Source organism: Drosophila rhopaloa, unplaced genomic scaffold, assembly GCF_018152115.1.
Source record: "Drosophila rhopaloa isolate 14029-0021.01 unplaced genomic scaffold, ASM1815211v1 contig_163, whole genome shotgun sequence".
In the NCBI taxonomy this organism is placed as follows: Eukaryota; Metazoa; Arthropoda; class Insecta; order Diptera; family Drosophilidae; genus Drosophila; species Drosophila rhopaloa.
In genome coordinates this window covers 10,228,566-10,244,585 of record NW_025335043.1, presented here as the reverse complement: position 1 = coordinate 10,244,585, position 16,020 = coordinate 10,228,566, and the positions used below count along the sequence as shown (strand labels likewise).

General features: G+C 38.2%; 1 protein-coding gene across 4 annotated transcripts; it reads right to left on the bottom strand.

The window, feature by feature from the left end:
- Positions 1-230: 230 nt before the first annotated feature.
- LOC108047973 (protein Teyrha-meyrha) lies at positions 231-15,399 on the bottom strand. Of its 4 annotated transcripts, none has more exons than XM_044457997.1 (9): positions 15,031-15,399; positions 8,575-8,850; positions 8,271-8,424; positions 4,029-4,648; positions 3,807-3,965; positions 2,588-2,897; positions 1,962-2,232; positions 1,205-1,478; positions 231-1,025 (listed from the first exon to the last, which is right to left on the bottom strand). In XM_044457997.1, the coding sequence occupies exons 1-9, from the start codon at positions 15,145-15,147 to the stop codon at positions 774-776; spliced, it is 2,433 nt and encodes an 810-aa protein (XP_044313932.1). In that variant the 5' UTR covers positions 15,148-15,399; the 3' UTR covers positions 231-773. The 4 variants fall into 4 exon arrangements, with proteins under 4 accessions (XP_044313932.1, XP_044313934.1, XP_044313933.1 ...); XM_044457999.1 differs by having other exon boundaries at positions 1,262-1,478; XM_044457998.1 differs by having other exon boundaries at positions 8,575-8,820.
- Positions 15,400-16,020: the final 621 nt, after the last annotated feature.

The window sequence follows — 16,020 nt, the reverse complement described above, 5'->3', positions numbered from 1 at the left end:
TATGTTCATAAATATATTTCACTTGAAAGCTTCGTCCAGAATTTGATAATTGTTTAAGTTTTGTATCTCAAAAATACACCTAACTTTATAATAGGGATCGAATGAGCTTTAAACTTATTATATTTAGTGGCTTTAAATAAATATACAATATAATATTCTTGTTACCGCCCATTACTTACCTATACAATTTCCATATTTTATAACCGACCTTGTTGGTATTTTCATGTATTTATTTGATTTTTCATAAATAATTTATGGGCTTAAGAATTTACAACTAGTTTTTGCTTAGAGATGATAATTTATTCTCATTTATCGTATATTGTTTGTTTCGTTATCAATCAAACATTTAACAATTATAGCACGTTCAGGGAAATTACGAATACATACATAATGATATAATAAAGTACATACATATATATTTATATAAATATATATGACAGTTGAGAAGGCAACACAAAAATTGCACTAAAATATTGTTTTACAAAAAAACCAATTCCATTTAAAATGAAAACAAATTAATTTTACATGTAGAATTTATACAGGGCAAAAACATTCGATTTTTTGTTTTGTTTCTTGTTGTTTTTTTTTTGGTGGGCGGGCTAGCAGAACTGATAATTTGGGGTGTTGCCTACTTTGGGGATGCCCAATTAAATATCAATTTGCTCGTCGCGTTTCATTAGCTACCTCAAATACAATATGTTATTAATTAATTTTAATAAATTCACGCTTTGATTGCAATTATCAATTCGACCCCTTGACCCCCCAACCTCCGTTCACTCCATGACCTGGGACACACTCTGCTGTGGCGATTGGGCGGGTGAAAGGCTGCGGGGCGTTGCCGTGGCCACCACATCCCCACCTGCTCCTCCACCTCCTCCTCCCCCTGCCGCCCTCTGCTGATTTTGGGCCTGATTCAGTAGCTCCTTGTTCAACCGATAACTGCTCATCACGTTGGCACAACTCTGGTGAAAATAAAAGTTACGACCGCGCAGGAACGCATCCGTATTGAGATCCTTTATGCCTGTCTTGAAATATATAAGAGGAAAGATGCAAAATTATAGAAATTACAATGTTGAAAATCAAGTTTAAGTGTGCAATTAACTAGTAGACATTACTAGATGGGAATGAGAAAGTTACGGGATTTTCGGGGTAATATAGAACGTGCTCGAATTAAAGTGAGAACTGAAGCAAACTGAGAAATTACCTTACAAATGAAACATTTGTTTTCATCGTCCGGTTTTAAATCCGAACTAATTCCCACCTTTGTGTCCAATTGCGTTAATCCCGGCACGCCCATCGACGACAACTGCGACAGGCTGTTCTCCATGCTCTCCGCGTATTTGGATGCCGGATTGTTGTTGTTATTGCTGCTGCTGTTGTTGTTGTTGTGCGATATGTCCATGGGTCCCGGTTCGGTACTGCTCACCTGCGGCTCCGAACGCGGTCGCTCCTCCACCGGCGAAATGTTCTCGAGGGATCTGTGAATGGAGATGGGATCAATATAAGTAATTTGACCAAACTTCATATTTATTTTTGCAGAAAAGCTAGCTATTTATAACTCCCTATTGCTGGTTTTTGACAAGGGGTGTCATTGAAATCATTTACGTTTTCAAATCACCTATGTAAGTGTACGGATTAAAAGATGAAAATAAATATAAAAGGGGTTTCAGACAAAATAAAAAATGTGAGTTCTTAAAACATTGACATTTAAATGATATTTTTTTCTCCCTTAATAACTAACATAAAATTTCTTAAAATAAAATAAATTTGATAGTGCTTTGGAAACTTGTAAAAACCCTGTAGCTTTTTATTTTTGTAGACTAAGACGAACTTGTTAATGAAATATAACTTTACCTAATTGAAGTTAACTTCAATAAATCTCAAAAAATAATAAAGTGTTTAACACTCTCTTTTCTTAAATATTTGGTCACTGTTTTGAGTATACCCTATATTTTTCTCACCTGCTGCTGCCCACATTCTGCTCTTCCTGCCGCCGTTGTATTTTGTTATAATTGATTTTGCTCGACATCTTCACGGTGTCGTCGTCGTCCACAATTACGTCCTCATCGCTATCATTTTGGCACGAGGCCGTGTCCATCATTAGGTCCTTGTTGTTGCCTCCGCTGTTGTTGTTGGTGCTGCTGCTGCTGTTGTTGTCGTTAACGCCCACTCCGCAGGAATCGGCGTTGTAGTAGTGATGTGTGGTGGATGACAGCTCGCTGACGGTTTTCACTGGGGGTTAAATGGAAGGCAGTAATTAGCATAAAGATACACACAAAAATATATACCCCTAAAAACAAATTTTAAGGGAATAAGGGCATGTGTATGTTTTCCATTCTAGTTTTCCCGTAGAACTTGACAAAAGCTTAACCAACATTTAATAGTTTTATCAGAATTATGAATTAATTAAAAAAAAACTCTTCCATACAGAAAATAAAACCTAGGTTTTCAAATTTTTAATTTTTCTTAAGCAAAAAGGGTGATTTTCTACACGTTCAGCAATGTATTTTTATCGATAATTGAACAATTTTAAACATAAACTTAATTAATTTTTCTCAGCGTAAAAGAGTTTAAAATAAAGACCTACCACTGATATGTGCCTGGGGTGGTGCGTTGACCTCGCCCGGCCAACTGCTGCTGCTGGCCGTTGCCACATTGGTGCTCACATCCTGCTCGTCGGGATGCGGATCCTTCTGGTTAATCACACAGCCCGTGCGGTAGAGAATCCCGTCCAGCTTGCCCGGCTGCGAGTTGCTGTTGTGCATACTAGATGGCGGCGGAACGGAGGCGGATGATCCTGATCCCGGGACTGTGAGCTCAGATCCAGAGTCGGGCACTTCGTCGTTGCAGCTCTCCACATCTACCGTTTCGATCTCCTCCTGCGATTTGGCATCGTCCTAAAGAAAAAATTGTTTAAGTTAAGTTTTTAAGTCAAGAGTAATGAACTGCAATTCTAGGCTCTTAAGTTTAATTACAGACATCCGATTTTAAAGTGGCATACCTCAAAATGGTTGTGTTTTAATTATCTAAAAATCTTTTATGAGCTATTCTCAAAAATTCTGTGTTTTCACTTTAGTTTTTTTTTTGGGTCGATTTTTCGTCATTTTAATGACCACTTTCAAAATTTTAGAAAAATGGCTTTGCAGAAAAGTGACCAAAAACCTGCACTTCTAAGCCCATAACTTTTCTTACAGACATCCGATTTCAATGTGGCATATTTCTAAATGATTGTGGTTTAATTCTCTAAAAATCTGTATACTCATCTTGGTTTGTATTTTTGGGTCGATTTTGAGTCATTTTTATGAGCTAACCCCTTTCCAAATTTTTGAAAAATGGGCTTGCAGAAAAGTGTCAAAAAACTGCACTTATACGCCCACAACTTTTCTTAGAGACTTCCGATTTTAAAGTGGCATACCTCAAAATGATTGTGGCTTTATTTTCTAAAATTCTGTATACTCATCTTCTTTTTTATTTTTGGGTCGATTTTTCGTCATTTTAATGATGTTACCACTTTCAAAATTTTCGAAAAATGGCTTTGCAGAAAAGTGACCAAAAACCTGCACTTCTAAGCCCATAACTTTTCTTACAGATATCCGATTTCACAGTGGCATATATCCAAATGATTGTGTTTTAATTCTCTAAAAATCTGTATACTCATCTCGTTTTTATTTTTTGGTCGATTTTTCGTCCTTTTAATGATGTACAAATTTTCGAAAAATGGTTTTGCATAAAAGACCCAAAAAAACTGCACATTTAAGCCCATATTTTTTCCGAGGATCCCAGGACTATTTATTTGTTTAGCTTACCTCTGGCGGAATCTTCCCCGTCTCCAAGGCATACTTCCTCTTGCAGATCGGACAACTGCTACAGTAAAGACTTTCCATCATGTACATCTCGCCGTATTTGCGCTTTCGAACTTTGAGTCTCAGGCGGTTCTGGCGATTGTTTCTTATTCTCTGGAAGGTCTATGAACAATGGAAACAGAACATTAAAATCTACTAATTATTTATTTCTGGGAAAGAACCCACCTCCCAGCGGTTGTGACTGGTGCGAATGGCGTTCTCCTGCGCGGGACATGGTGGGGCAAACATATAGGTGGCCTGCAGATTGGCCCGCTCGAATCCCGCACTCAGTTTGTAGAGCCTGTCCAGTTCGGTGAGGAAGTGCGTGTGCCACTCCTCGGCGCTCAGTTTCAATCCGCAGACGGGGCACATATCGGGAATGGCTCCTCCGGCGGCGGCGGCCTGCAATCCGCTGACCAGGCTCAATCCGCCCGGTACCGCCCTCAATCCCGCCATGCTCAAACTGGCCAAGGCCGCGTGGTGGGCGGCATGGTGGTGCGACAGCGGATGCGGATGGGCCATGTGGTGGTGCGTCGTCACCGCCGTGGACACGGGCGGTGCTCCCACATGGTGACCATGGTGGTGGCTATGGACATGCGGATGGGCCAGCGGATGCGGATGCGAGTGGGCGTGCGAGTGGGGGTGGTGGTGCGGCGAGGAGGCGGCCAGGTGGCTGGCCATCGAAACGGCCACGCTGCTGGTCGCCGTGCTGATGGCCGGATTGCTGGTGGAGCAGGAGGACGAGGAGCTGGACGCCGACGAGGAGGTGGCCAGTGCCTGGTGGCCTTTCCCCGCATTATGCAGATCTGCGGGCGGACAGAAAAATGCGGAAAAGCGGTAAATTCTTGTCAAGCCCACAAACATCAATCAAATGGTACGGCCATACAAATGGAACACTACAAACAGATTTCCCTGCACTCGCAGAAAAAAAGAGCTATGTCAGGGAATGAGGAAAAACAATGTTCTTATAACACTTTATAAAACTGATTTGGGATAAATATTAAAATATTGTTTCTTTGCATTTATAGGACGCTTAAGTAGTCCCATTGCTCTAGCTCTTATAAATCCTAAAATCCTCTTAATTCCTCCACTAACTCTTTACATTCCGACTTAAATGGGGATTTTGTATAATAATTATTTTACTATGAATAAAGTAAACAATTGTTTGACTAAAGAGCATCATTTAAAGTTTTTTTAGGAATACGAATATCCTTTAAATAAAATCGTCTAGATTTTAAAGTGAGTGTTTTAAAATAGAAAGAATAAAAATGTCATATTTACATATTCGAGACATCTAGTTATTTTTTTTCCTTTAAATGAAATCGTTTAAATTTTAAAGAAATAATTATCTACTATTTTGTCCCCTTATGCTAAATTCTGATTATTTTTGTTATCAAACTTTTACTTTGATTTGGTATTGATTTTGCCAAGTGCACCTCCCCCACTTTCGGTCGACCAATAAATTGTTCAGGCATTTTCTAATTGCCTCATGCCTCTTTTTAACACGTCGAAAAAAAATTAATTGGAGCTCGTAATTCTCGAAGAGAATCTGAATCTGAATGGCTAGCAAAAGCAGTAGCAGCAAACACACAACTCCGCTGCAGGATTTCTGATGTCAGACACACGACGAGCCCACGTATTTTGGTAGCCACAGGCGAAAAAATAAAACACCGGCAACCACAATAAATACAAACTGTTTGCTGGAAAACCCACCAAACAAAATCTGGCCGCCATTCTGCACGTGACTGCGTCCAGGCAATTAAAATAATATTACAATAAATATATCGCAATATGGTCGCAACAGGCCCAGTCGTCCAGGCCAACTACAATTGTTGAATTGAATTATATTCTTCTAAATTATTGTCCAACAAAATATGTCGGTTAACCGCGCCCATCAGCAACACTCGAATGGATATGCTTAAAATATATAGAGATACATCAGAATCGTGACTTTTGTTCAAATTAGCTTGGCAGTTCGTTGCGCATTATTCCACCTTTCACTTTCGCATTGAAAAACGTTTAAAATAGCAAATTACATCTACTTTTCATTTTTTTAAGCTATTTTTTTAAATATTTAATTAACTAAAATTTATTATGGACTGAGAAAATCAATTGAATAAGGTAATTACCATTCCCTTTAAGATATTCTTATTTATCATGTAATTATCTTTGAATATCATATTAAATATTTTAAATTTCAATTATATTTTGTTTTTTTTTCATTTTATCACAAAAAGTTAAATTGGTAAATGAAAAATATGTGTTTTATTTAAGTTAAATAAAAAAGTACCTTCATGGTTTTAAACTAATATCTTCACAAACTTTAATTACATGCTTCTTTTCCCTTTTTTGTTTTAACAGATCCAAATTTTTTTCTAGGAACTCCCCAAAGTTTTGAAAACTCCTTAAATATTTAAACTGCTCCCAGTGCAGTATGCAAAATATAAAGTTCTCCTGGATGACTGGCTAAACTCCCTGAAATCCTAGTGTTCAATGACCCACCACTCCACCCCATTTTGTGACACGTGCTCAACGATGCTATTTCATAATCCTCCCCATCCAAGAAATGGGCGTTTCATATATCGTTACATGAATTATGACTTATGCCGCTGTACTGTGTTTCTCCTTTGGTTGTAAATGCCATTAATATTACAGAAATTAATATGAAAATTCCAAGTGTGCATTCAATATAATACATCATCGGAGTAACAAAAACCGCGAAGGGAAATAATAATAACGCTCGTCATAACAATGGCAAACAAAGCAATCAAGGCGATTTGCAACACTTGCGCATCCTTTGAGCGACCGAATCGTAAAATAAACCGAGAAAAAAGTGTGTCCAACGGCCGACAAATAAATGAGCAAACATTATGGGATCGGGATCTTCAAGGGGTGGTGGATGGGTCACATAATTGCCTCCAGAAGAGTTGCCACAATGTCGTGGATGAGTAATTAGCCCAGGACTGGAGGACGTCTTCGTGTGCCGAACACGAGCCTGAAAGGATGTGCGGTCGGTTTGACTTTGTAGTCAAGTGGTTGGCCTCCTTGGAATGGGGTTGATGTTACATTTCAATAAGCCTGCTCCAGTCGAGCATCCTTGTGCCATTTAAAACACTTACGACATGCACCCCTTTTTTCCTAACCCTTCGCTACTTTTGAATTTTTGGCACGGCCTTTTGACTTTTGCACGGAAAGAAAAAGAGGGGTTAAAGTGTGCTCGATTCTCTGTTTACCATTAGTTAGTTTAACCCATTGATAGATGTTCGCCCGTGCTGCAGTTTCAGCTAATTAAAAGTGTATTATTTATCGAAATTAATTTATGGCTCTCCTATCTATCCACGACTACTGGCTTAATCCAAAAGTTAAACACAAATCCACATGTTGAGTACGGGTGGGTTGGGTTGATCTGGGGAAAACTCGTTTTCCGGCTTAAGTTGAAAAGCAAATAACAGTGGAAAGTCAAATAAGGAGTTGTCTGTGTTTTAGACAGGGGCGTTGCAAAAAAGGGTTTGTTCCCCGTATCTAACATATTGTATACATTTATGATATTAATAAATAAAATTCATCTAATGAATACCTGAAAGTTCCTAATAAAGATATTGTAAAATTTGTTTTTAATATGTATGGCATTTAATCTTTGTTTTAGAAAATTTAAATATTAAGTAAAGGCATTCAACAATTTTCAATTTTCAGTTATTCATTACCTTAACTACTTAAAGCCCGTGCATAGATGGTTTGAATTTTAAATATTTCATTAATGAATCTTCTGATCTATTGTGCAAATATCATAGTGCACAAATAAATATTGATTATTATAAATTAAATTGTATAACCTTTTAACTTTAAAAACATGTTAAACTCTATATATCCCCCTAAAATCTCCGCCCCTGTCATTTATTTGACATCCTTCTTATCCTCATTTGTTTTGTTCATTTGCATTCATATTTATCATTTTCATATGCTGCCGCCAGATTTTTGTCATAAGGCGATTAAGTCGAACAGCTTTGCTAGACCAATTAGCAACGCATTTGTAGCCAATTCGGTTTAGCCTACTTTTGGGAAAAGTAAAGATGGAAATTTAAGAGCATGTGAGGCAGAAACAACCCCCAGGTAAATATGTGAAATTAAAGCAAAATGTCTGAGCACGAGAAAACTAATAAAAAACAAATTGAAATGGAGTTTTGGGGGAGAGGTCCTGTCGCTGTCCTTACGCCTGCCAGTCAAAGTTAACCTACTGATGCGTTAAAATTGCTCAGCAAAAAGTAAAATTGAAACAAATACGCCTGGCGATTTTTATCAGTAAAAAGGGAAATCGAAAGCCCTTAACTCAAAGTTTTTCCTTTTATCGCAAACATGCAAATTTCATTTTTTTTGTTGTTCCTGAATGTAAATTTGCTAAATAAATAAATGCGGTGCAACCCTACTTACGTCTCAAATCCCTGGGATCCTGAGAATTATTACTGCGCGGACTTTCACCCTTTTCAACGGCATCGTAATCCTGTGATCCCTCCATGGATTCATGGGATGTGCATGTGGGACTGGCCGAATCCGTGCGAAATGATTCGCTGCCATTGAACAGATTCTGCGGGGGAGAAATCGAAATCGTGCAAATCCCATTATGACAAGTGTCAATCTTGCGCCGATTATCAGCTCATCGCAGCTTCTGTTCTTTTTCGGGTTTTTTCTTTTTTTTTTTTTTTTTCTTTATGATAGTTCCCTGAAGTGAACTCACCTGATCCAGCGATATGCCGATGTACTTGGGCGGTGAGAAGGCCGACGGCAGCGAGAAGTTGGACAGCACCGACGGCTTGCCCAGCGGCGATCGATCGCTGGCGAAGTAGCTCGCCGGTCCCGCTCCCGCCGCTGCCGCCGCCGCCGCCGCTCCGTTCGCCACCAACATCCCGTGATTGAGCAGCAGGTGGGGATTGAAGTAGTTGCCGACTAGTGACATGTTGTGGAGATCTTTGGCGTCAGGTAACTGGAAAAGGGGGAAATCGAAAGGGATTACCTAAAAAGTATAGTTGGAAAGAAGTAAGGAAAATATTGTAGAATCATTCAAGGCAATTACTATACATTTATTTTCTGATTTAAATAAGTTTTGCTCCGTCGCTATACCTCATTTATTTCCATCATTTAAAAAAACACTTTTTTTAATGCGAAATAATGTCTAATGAAAAATGTTCGTTTTCATTTTAAATTTTTAAGCAAATTTATTTATTTTGTTTTGAATTAAATTTGTATCCTAAGCATTGCACCTATCAAAGTATTTTTATATCTAATAGAGATAACTGCTTAATTTCATCTAAAAAGCGATGTTCAACAAATCTACTGATAAGTTAAATTATTAAAGTTACAAATATTTATTTAGTGTTAATTGAAAAATTGCATAATGATATATTTTGTTTCTTTTCAAATGTCATAAGTTCAGTGATGCTTTTTTATCCTATTTCAAACTAATCCAGTAAAGTTGTCATGCTATTTTCAAACATAACTGATTGGTCAGTAAAAAAAAGGTTAAACCGTTTGTAGACGATGCATCATCCCCAAAAGCCGCTTTAGTTTTACATATATGGTTTGCATAAGAGTGATAACAAAACTTATAATATTTTTCGAAATGCTGCAACCCATTTATTGTGTTGTTTTCAAAAAAAACTTTGGCAACACAGATATTCTAAGAATTGCTTTATTAATATATGAACATAAGGTAATTAAGGTTTACAAAACATAAAAATCCGTCGCTGACTCGAGAAAAAGTTTGAGCTTTTATATATCTGAATCATCCGCATTCATTTTAAAAAGTTAAGTGAGCGTTAAATTTAAGCGTTAAATGTGCGCATTACTTGAGTCTAAGCAGCGGAACCCACAACAAATTGTATGTGCTACATGACTTGGCGTTAAAATTAGCCAATTATGGAAGGTTGAGCCCTAAACACAAGAAAAATTTCCTGATAGGTAACATATGCTGAGGCTAGATGTTAGCTAAATATAGAAAAAGAATGCCGAAACCTTATCCAATTCCCAAGAGTGAAGCTCTAAAGTAATGCGTAGGATTTGCATCGATACAAATTATGCACAAAAATGTTTAATTTACGACAAATAAATGTTAAATTGAGAGATTTTAGAATTACGATATCGAACATTGCCATAAACTGTGTCAATTTCAAAGGGAAGTGGGGGATGGCTCACTTCCAATGGGGTGTAAAATAACGAGAAAAATGCTCACCACCTCCACTTTCTCCAACCCAAAACTCACATATAAAGACTTTGGCAAATGATATGGGTAACATGGGAAGGGTGAGTTGGGATTTTCGCTGGTCTGGGGGAAGTTCACCCACAGTAGATAACCCACAGAACGTATAGCGTTCATAACAAATTGAGGCTGACGAGTGTTAAGCGGCGGTTGCGACACAGACAAGATACGAGTACAACATAAGCAGCGACATGTGTGACAAGTATTAACCCTCACCCACGCTCTAATTCCATTCCCGACCCCCAAAACATTGCAAACTTGGCTATGGAAAAATTTACATACAAATTTGTCTGCCAAGGAAAGTATTTTTGCAGCGGAAAGTGTGAGAAAATTATAGGATAAATATTCTTATTTAAGGTCGATTTAAGGGATAGCCCATTTAACATCTAGTTTAAGACATAGCACATAAATAGAACATTTTATAAATGGAACTGGCTAGATGAAAAGCAAAACCTTTAAAACTCAGATGGTAAATGTTTAGCTTAGACTTAAGTGACCATTAAAAATTATGGGGCACTACTAAAAAATATTAAAAAAAAAAATCAAAATTTAATTAATAAATTTAGACCCTAAATTATTTTACTGTAGATTTTCTATATTTTTCCTTATCTTTTCCATCGTGAGTTTTTGTTTTTACACTTAGATAATTACATTTTGGTCAATCAATCTCATTAATTAAACTCCAAAATCCCTTCTTCGACAGTTGATTAATCTGATCTTAGGTCCTTGTTAATTTCTAACGTAATCCTGGTCACACGCTGGACGCAACTCGAGTCCAATAAATTAAGGATTATTAAGAGAAATTAGCACCTCAATTTGGGGGCGAACTGTGGACGCATATGTTGCCATATCGGGTCTGAATAATCACCAGGCGAATCATCCCCATGCTTATTAGCTTTAAAATGTTGCAAGTCAGCGGGATGAGGAGAATGGGGGATTGCAACCGCATGAGTTGCACTTTGTCTAAGTCTGCAGTTTGCACAGCAGCTGTTTGGGGGGTCCTGGGATGGATTGGATAACCTCGAACAGAAGTGGTCAACCACTTGGCACCCTCATTCCAAATAGCTTTTTAATACAATACGTGTTGAAGAATTTTCAGCGTGGACTGTGCCTATTGATTTATGCGCGTTAATCAGTGCAAAGCTGTCATGCACAGGGAAAAAACAAGCTAGTAAAATCATTCCGGAAACAAAAAAAATTGTAAAGCTTTTTTACTGTTGTATCCAATCACACTTATTAATACTTTAATTTAAAAAGAATTATTTGTGACTTCTAAAGTTGTGAAAATGAAGTTTTAACAAATTTAATCGGATTTAAAGACTACAACAAAGGTGTTTTATATTATAATGAATGAAAAAACATGAAAAGGAGAAATTGTAAAGCTAAGATTGCTATTTTTTCCAGTGCAGGAGCAGGTGCTTGTGCCATCCCTTGGATAATGTTGTGTTTTTGGTCCTCCCCCTCTTTGTTTGCTTTTCTATTAGCGACGGGCGGGTGATTTGTTATCCCAAATTGTAACATTCCTTATCCGCCAAAAAGGGGATGACTGAGCTCAGATTTGCATAAATTCGTTCTGTTTGCCTTTAACACTTGAATTATTGGTGTTCTTCAGGGACCCCTCGAAATACTCGTACTTATTCAGTGCAACTCTCAGCTGCAGTGGCATATAGCAGCATATAACAGCCAACAACAATAACAGCTTAATTACAACAACACGATAACGAGTGGCAAATAGCAATTGTCTACATACAATTGCCAATTTCGCTTAACTTGGCCATAAAACACGGCCCAGCGACAACAGACGGACACAAAGCAAAGCAAACAACTTGGCCAACTCAACCAACACCACAAATAAATCTCAATTTGTGGCACTAACACGGAGTAAACGAGGTTCAAATCGAACTGAAGCTCCGTGCTGAGAGGCTGGTAATACTAAAAACGTTTAGCAATTGGCAATTTTCGCAAACTAAATGTTTATGGCGAGCCTTAACCTGTTCGTCTTTTTTGTGGCCTCAAGCGATTGAACTAAAGGAGCAGAAAACTGTGATGGAAATATATGGCATACGTTGGGGCGTTTGACTTGGTGGAAAGTGATGAAAGTTGCTCATATTAGGTCTTATTTATAAAAGATTTAATAAAGTTTTGAAATGGGCATACAATTATTCTTTTTCCGTAAAGATTCGACCTTCTTTTGGATTTGGAATTCAATTTTTTTTTTTTTTTTTTTTTGGTATTAAGATACTTACTTAATTTAAGACATTGCCATGAGCAAAAGCTGAAGTTGCTGAGTGCTGAATTGCTTAATGATCCTTATACATTTTTTTAAAGGATTAAAAGTTTTTTTTCTATATTTCGGATAATATCTACAAATTCTTCTACAACAACCTATACAAAATATACTTTAATAACAATAATTAATTTTGTAAATCACAATTCAAAAATACTCTTTCCATTAATTCCTTAAAGCCTTCCCGTTTTCTTGAGAAACCAAATCTTTTTCTCCTGGTATCTTCCATTTTACATCCCTCCATCTTTTTTCCGCCGTTGGCATTCCTCGAGCCAACTATCACTGACCATTTGGGCATTATACTCCCAACGAGTGCTTCTTGTTAAACGCCTCGATGCCTTCGCATTTTGTGTATGGTCCCTAGCTGCCTTCTTGATAAATTGCTATAAATTAAATTAAGCTCAGTCACACACCAACACACAGTCGCATATGCACACAACTCACCTACACATACTTTGTGGTAATAAGTGGCAAAAAAAAAGAATTATTTTTCATATGTTGGCCCAACTCAGTCTCATAATTTTGCCCACCCTAACTTCGTTCTGCCATTTTTTTCGAAGGGGTCAGTCTGTTTACCTTTTGTTGTTACTGCTGCTGTTGTGGTTACAAAATTGTTATGGTGCCTGGTGGGTTTTTCTTTTCGCTGCTTTTGACCCACCCAGACAGGTTGGTGGTTAAAGTAAAAGGGCCGTCCACAAGAAGTGGGAAGAAGTGCCACGAGAACCGGGCCCATATTAAACCATTTGACATTGCATTTAATATGCTTGCTCGGCTTGTTTTTATTAATTTTTATTGTTTGGGCTATGCCTGGTTACAAATGGTTTCATAAATTAGGGTAGATAAGCGAGTGGTGCAGTGGGTTTTGTAGTAGTGGTTATTGAAAGGAAGTGATATTGGTAGAGAAATATTTTAGCTTAGACTTAGAAATCCTTTCTTTCTTTCTATGTTTCCTTGTTTACTTCAAAGGTACGCTTTTATAAAATCAAATATATTACAATTATAATTTTTTTGGAAAGATAATTATCTTTAACTAAGAAACCTAACCCATTAAATCCGATCTAGTTTGTGAATAAGTGAAATTAACTTTGGGCTTTTACAAAAATATAGATTTGGAAGCAGAGGTTTTGTAGCGAGTGTCTTTTTAAATAAAAGTCTAATTTTTTAGTAAAAGTACCTATGGTATATTATTGTAGTATATAAAATCTGTATAAGAAATAGTTAAAGTTCTTGAAATATGAACAACAACTTCACTTGTCCCTACTCCATTTCACAGCATTGTCCTCTGGCTTCCTTAGCGTAGAACGTTTTTCTTTCGAACCCAACTCGCATCCAAAAGCCGAGGACATATTGTTGTCATGTTTAACATATCTTAACGCTACTCAATGCTATGCAGAGGGAGAGATATAATTTCAATTCCGACTCCCGGCTTCAGTTGGAATAACCAGTTTCGGCGGGAGCCACAGCGAACTGTTCGAACATCATCAGCGCTCGAGTTCTTCATCATTTGTAGCATCAGCGTCAAGATCATTGCTCATGTTTACAATGATGACAGGCAGCAAAATAAGCAGAAGCTGGCCAAGAAGCCGGCGGAGGAGCCGACTGCCAACCAAATCAAATGGCCACTGGCCAGCTTGGGATCGGGACAGTAGTTAACAGTGGCAGCGACTACTGCCCGCTTCCATCAGAGCCGACCTGAAGTTCGGAATTGAAGCTATCATAAATCTGTTCGTCGCAAAAATCTACACACAATGGGGCGTTTGCAAACGCATTCGTTGATCGGAATGCGACGACGAACTCTCTGAATCTGCCTCTTGACTGACTGCGAAATTGGAAATGCGAGCGTGATCAAAATATACTTGCTAAGATATAGGAAGTATCGAAATTGATATAACAGTACTGTAGAAACGATTAGTACATGATCTAAAAAATGCTTTTCTTTATATAAAATGATTTTGATAAATCGAAGTATAACTAGAAATGTTAAAGTTGAACTGTGTTTAAACAGTTTTTTTCGAGCTATTAGAACTATCTTAAAATGCAAGTTTAGAAAAAACTTCGAAAAATTATTCTCATGATAAACTTTTGCAATACAAGTAAATGGGAATTTCAGTTAATTGACAAATTAATTTATTTTTAATATTGGCCTTAAATTATTAAGACCATCTATCTTTGGTGAGATATATTCTTTCCAATTGCTAAATATTATATTATAAGAGATGATATCTCGAACCCTTTCGCAAAATTCACTGCCTTCAATTCATGAGTTCGCAATGCTTTCCCTTCACTTTCTTTCTCTTTAATGGATCGTTAATTGAGTGCATGATCCTCAATCACGGTGTCATCCCTAGTCGCATCTCCAACTGGAAGTTCACTTGAAAGTTCTGGTTGGATTTGTTGTTTTACAATGCAGCATTGTTTTGGTTGCTGTGGGCTTTTGGCCAGAGTTTTGCCTTCACCGTTGATTCTTCTGCCCGAGCGGTGTGCTGATTTATGGCATCTTTCGGCATTTCGGCTACCAGCCCCCTGACTTTATGATTTGTCATAAATATGTCCCCTCCGTCCGATCGGATCGGATCGGATTGGATCGTCGATTCCAATCAGCAGTTGTCCGGATTGTGTTAGCTTTTTTGGAGGAGTCCTCTTCTACTTACTCTCGATGGAAACGGACGTTGTCCACGTAGAGCCTCATGCAAACCGGAAGCGGCTTCCGAGAGGACAACGAGCGCTTGAGATGGCAAATGGCTGCTGCCAAATGCGTTGCTTTCCATCTGCAGCTCGTTTTTGTTTTGTTTTGGTTTTTTGGTTTATACTGATTTGGCACTAGGGGGCACTCATAACCTCACTTTCACTTGTGTTTTAGTATTATTGGCACATGCAAAGATCACTCAAATTGTATCCTGAATAATTGGTTGGGAATTATTGTATTTGCGCGTCGGTAAAACGATATTTCGGATCAGCTGACAGCTCGGTCACTCTCTTTAGCTCTCTTTTGCTCTCTCGACACAGAACACCCGCACGTACGCGCTGTAGAAATCCAACTGAGGCTGTCTGGAAACCAGTTGCCGTTAGTCGGCCCGTGTGCTTCCTCTTCTCCAGCCTTGCTGCTGCGCAGTCGGCGTCGACGTCGCTGCGTAACGCCTCGCAGTTTCTGATTGGCCAGCGGGTACAACCGGTTTGGGTGCACTATCGCCATCCCGTTCTCACTCACGCCCACTCTCACTCCGATAGTACTTTTACATTATATTTCACCTCTTTAGTCAGTGAGTTTGTTTTTGCCGCTGCATTATTATTATTCCAAAATGGTTGCATGTTTGTCCGTTGGCCATTGTACGCCTGTTTGTCTGCCAGCACCTGGTACTGGTACTCCCCGGACTTCCTCCCCCCTCCCCCACATCAACTTCTGACATTTTGTGTAAATAAACCGTATGGGAAACATTTTTACTTTTGGCTTTGGCATTTTGTTGTTGTTTGTCGGACACTGTCCTGGACAAAAGTATCTTGGAAGTAGTCTCTTTCTTTTTTGCCCCTGCAGCTGGGTTTTTGCACACCGTCTACTTAATATAGCGCATTACGGTGGTATTTATTGGGCGCGAAGTGGCGAAAATATTTCAAGAGTGAGATGTTTTCGAAATTGGAATTTA

Bases quoted from the DNA above. Each gene is read 5' to 3' on its own strand.
- LOC108047973 (XM_044457997.1), bottom strand. From the start codon at position 15,147: ATGGAAAGCAACGCATTTGGCAGCAGCCATTTGCCATCTCAAGCGCTC. The intron at 8,851-15,030 runs GTAAGTAGAAGA...TATACTTTTTAG, and splicing joins AACGTCCGTTTCCATCGAGA to GTAATCCCTTTCGATTTCCC. The intron at 2,898-3,806 runs GTAAGCTAAACA...TTTTTTCTTTAG, and splicing joins CGGGGAAGATTCCGCCAGAG to GACGATGCCAAATCGCAGGA.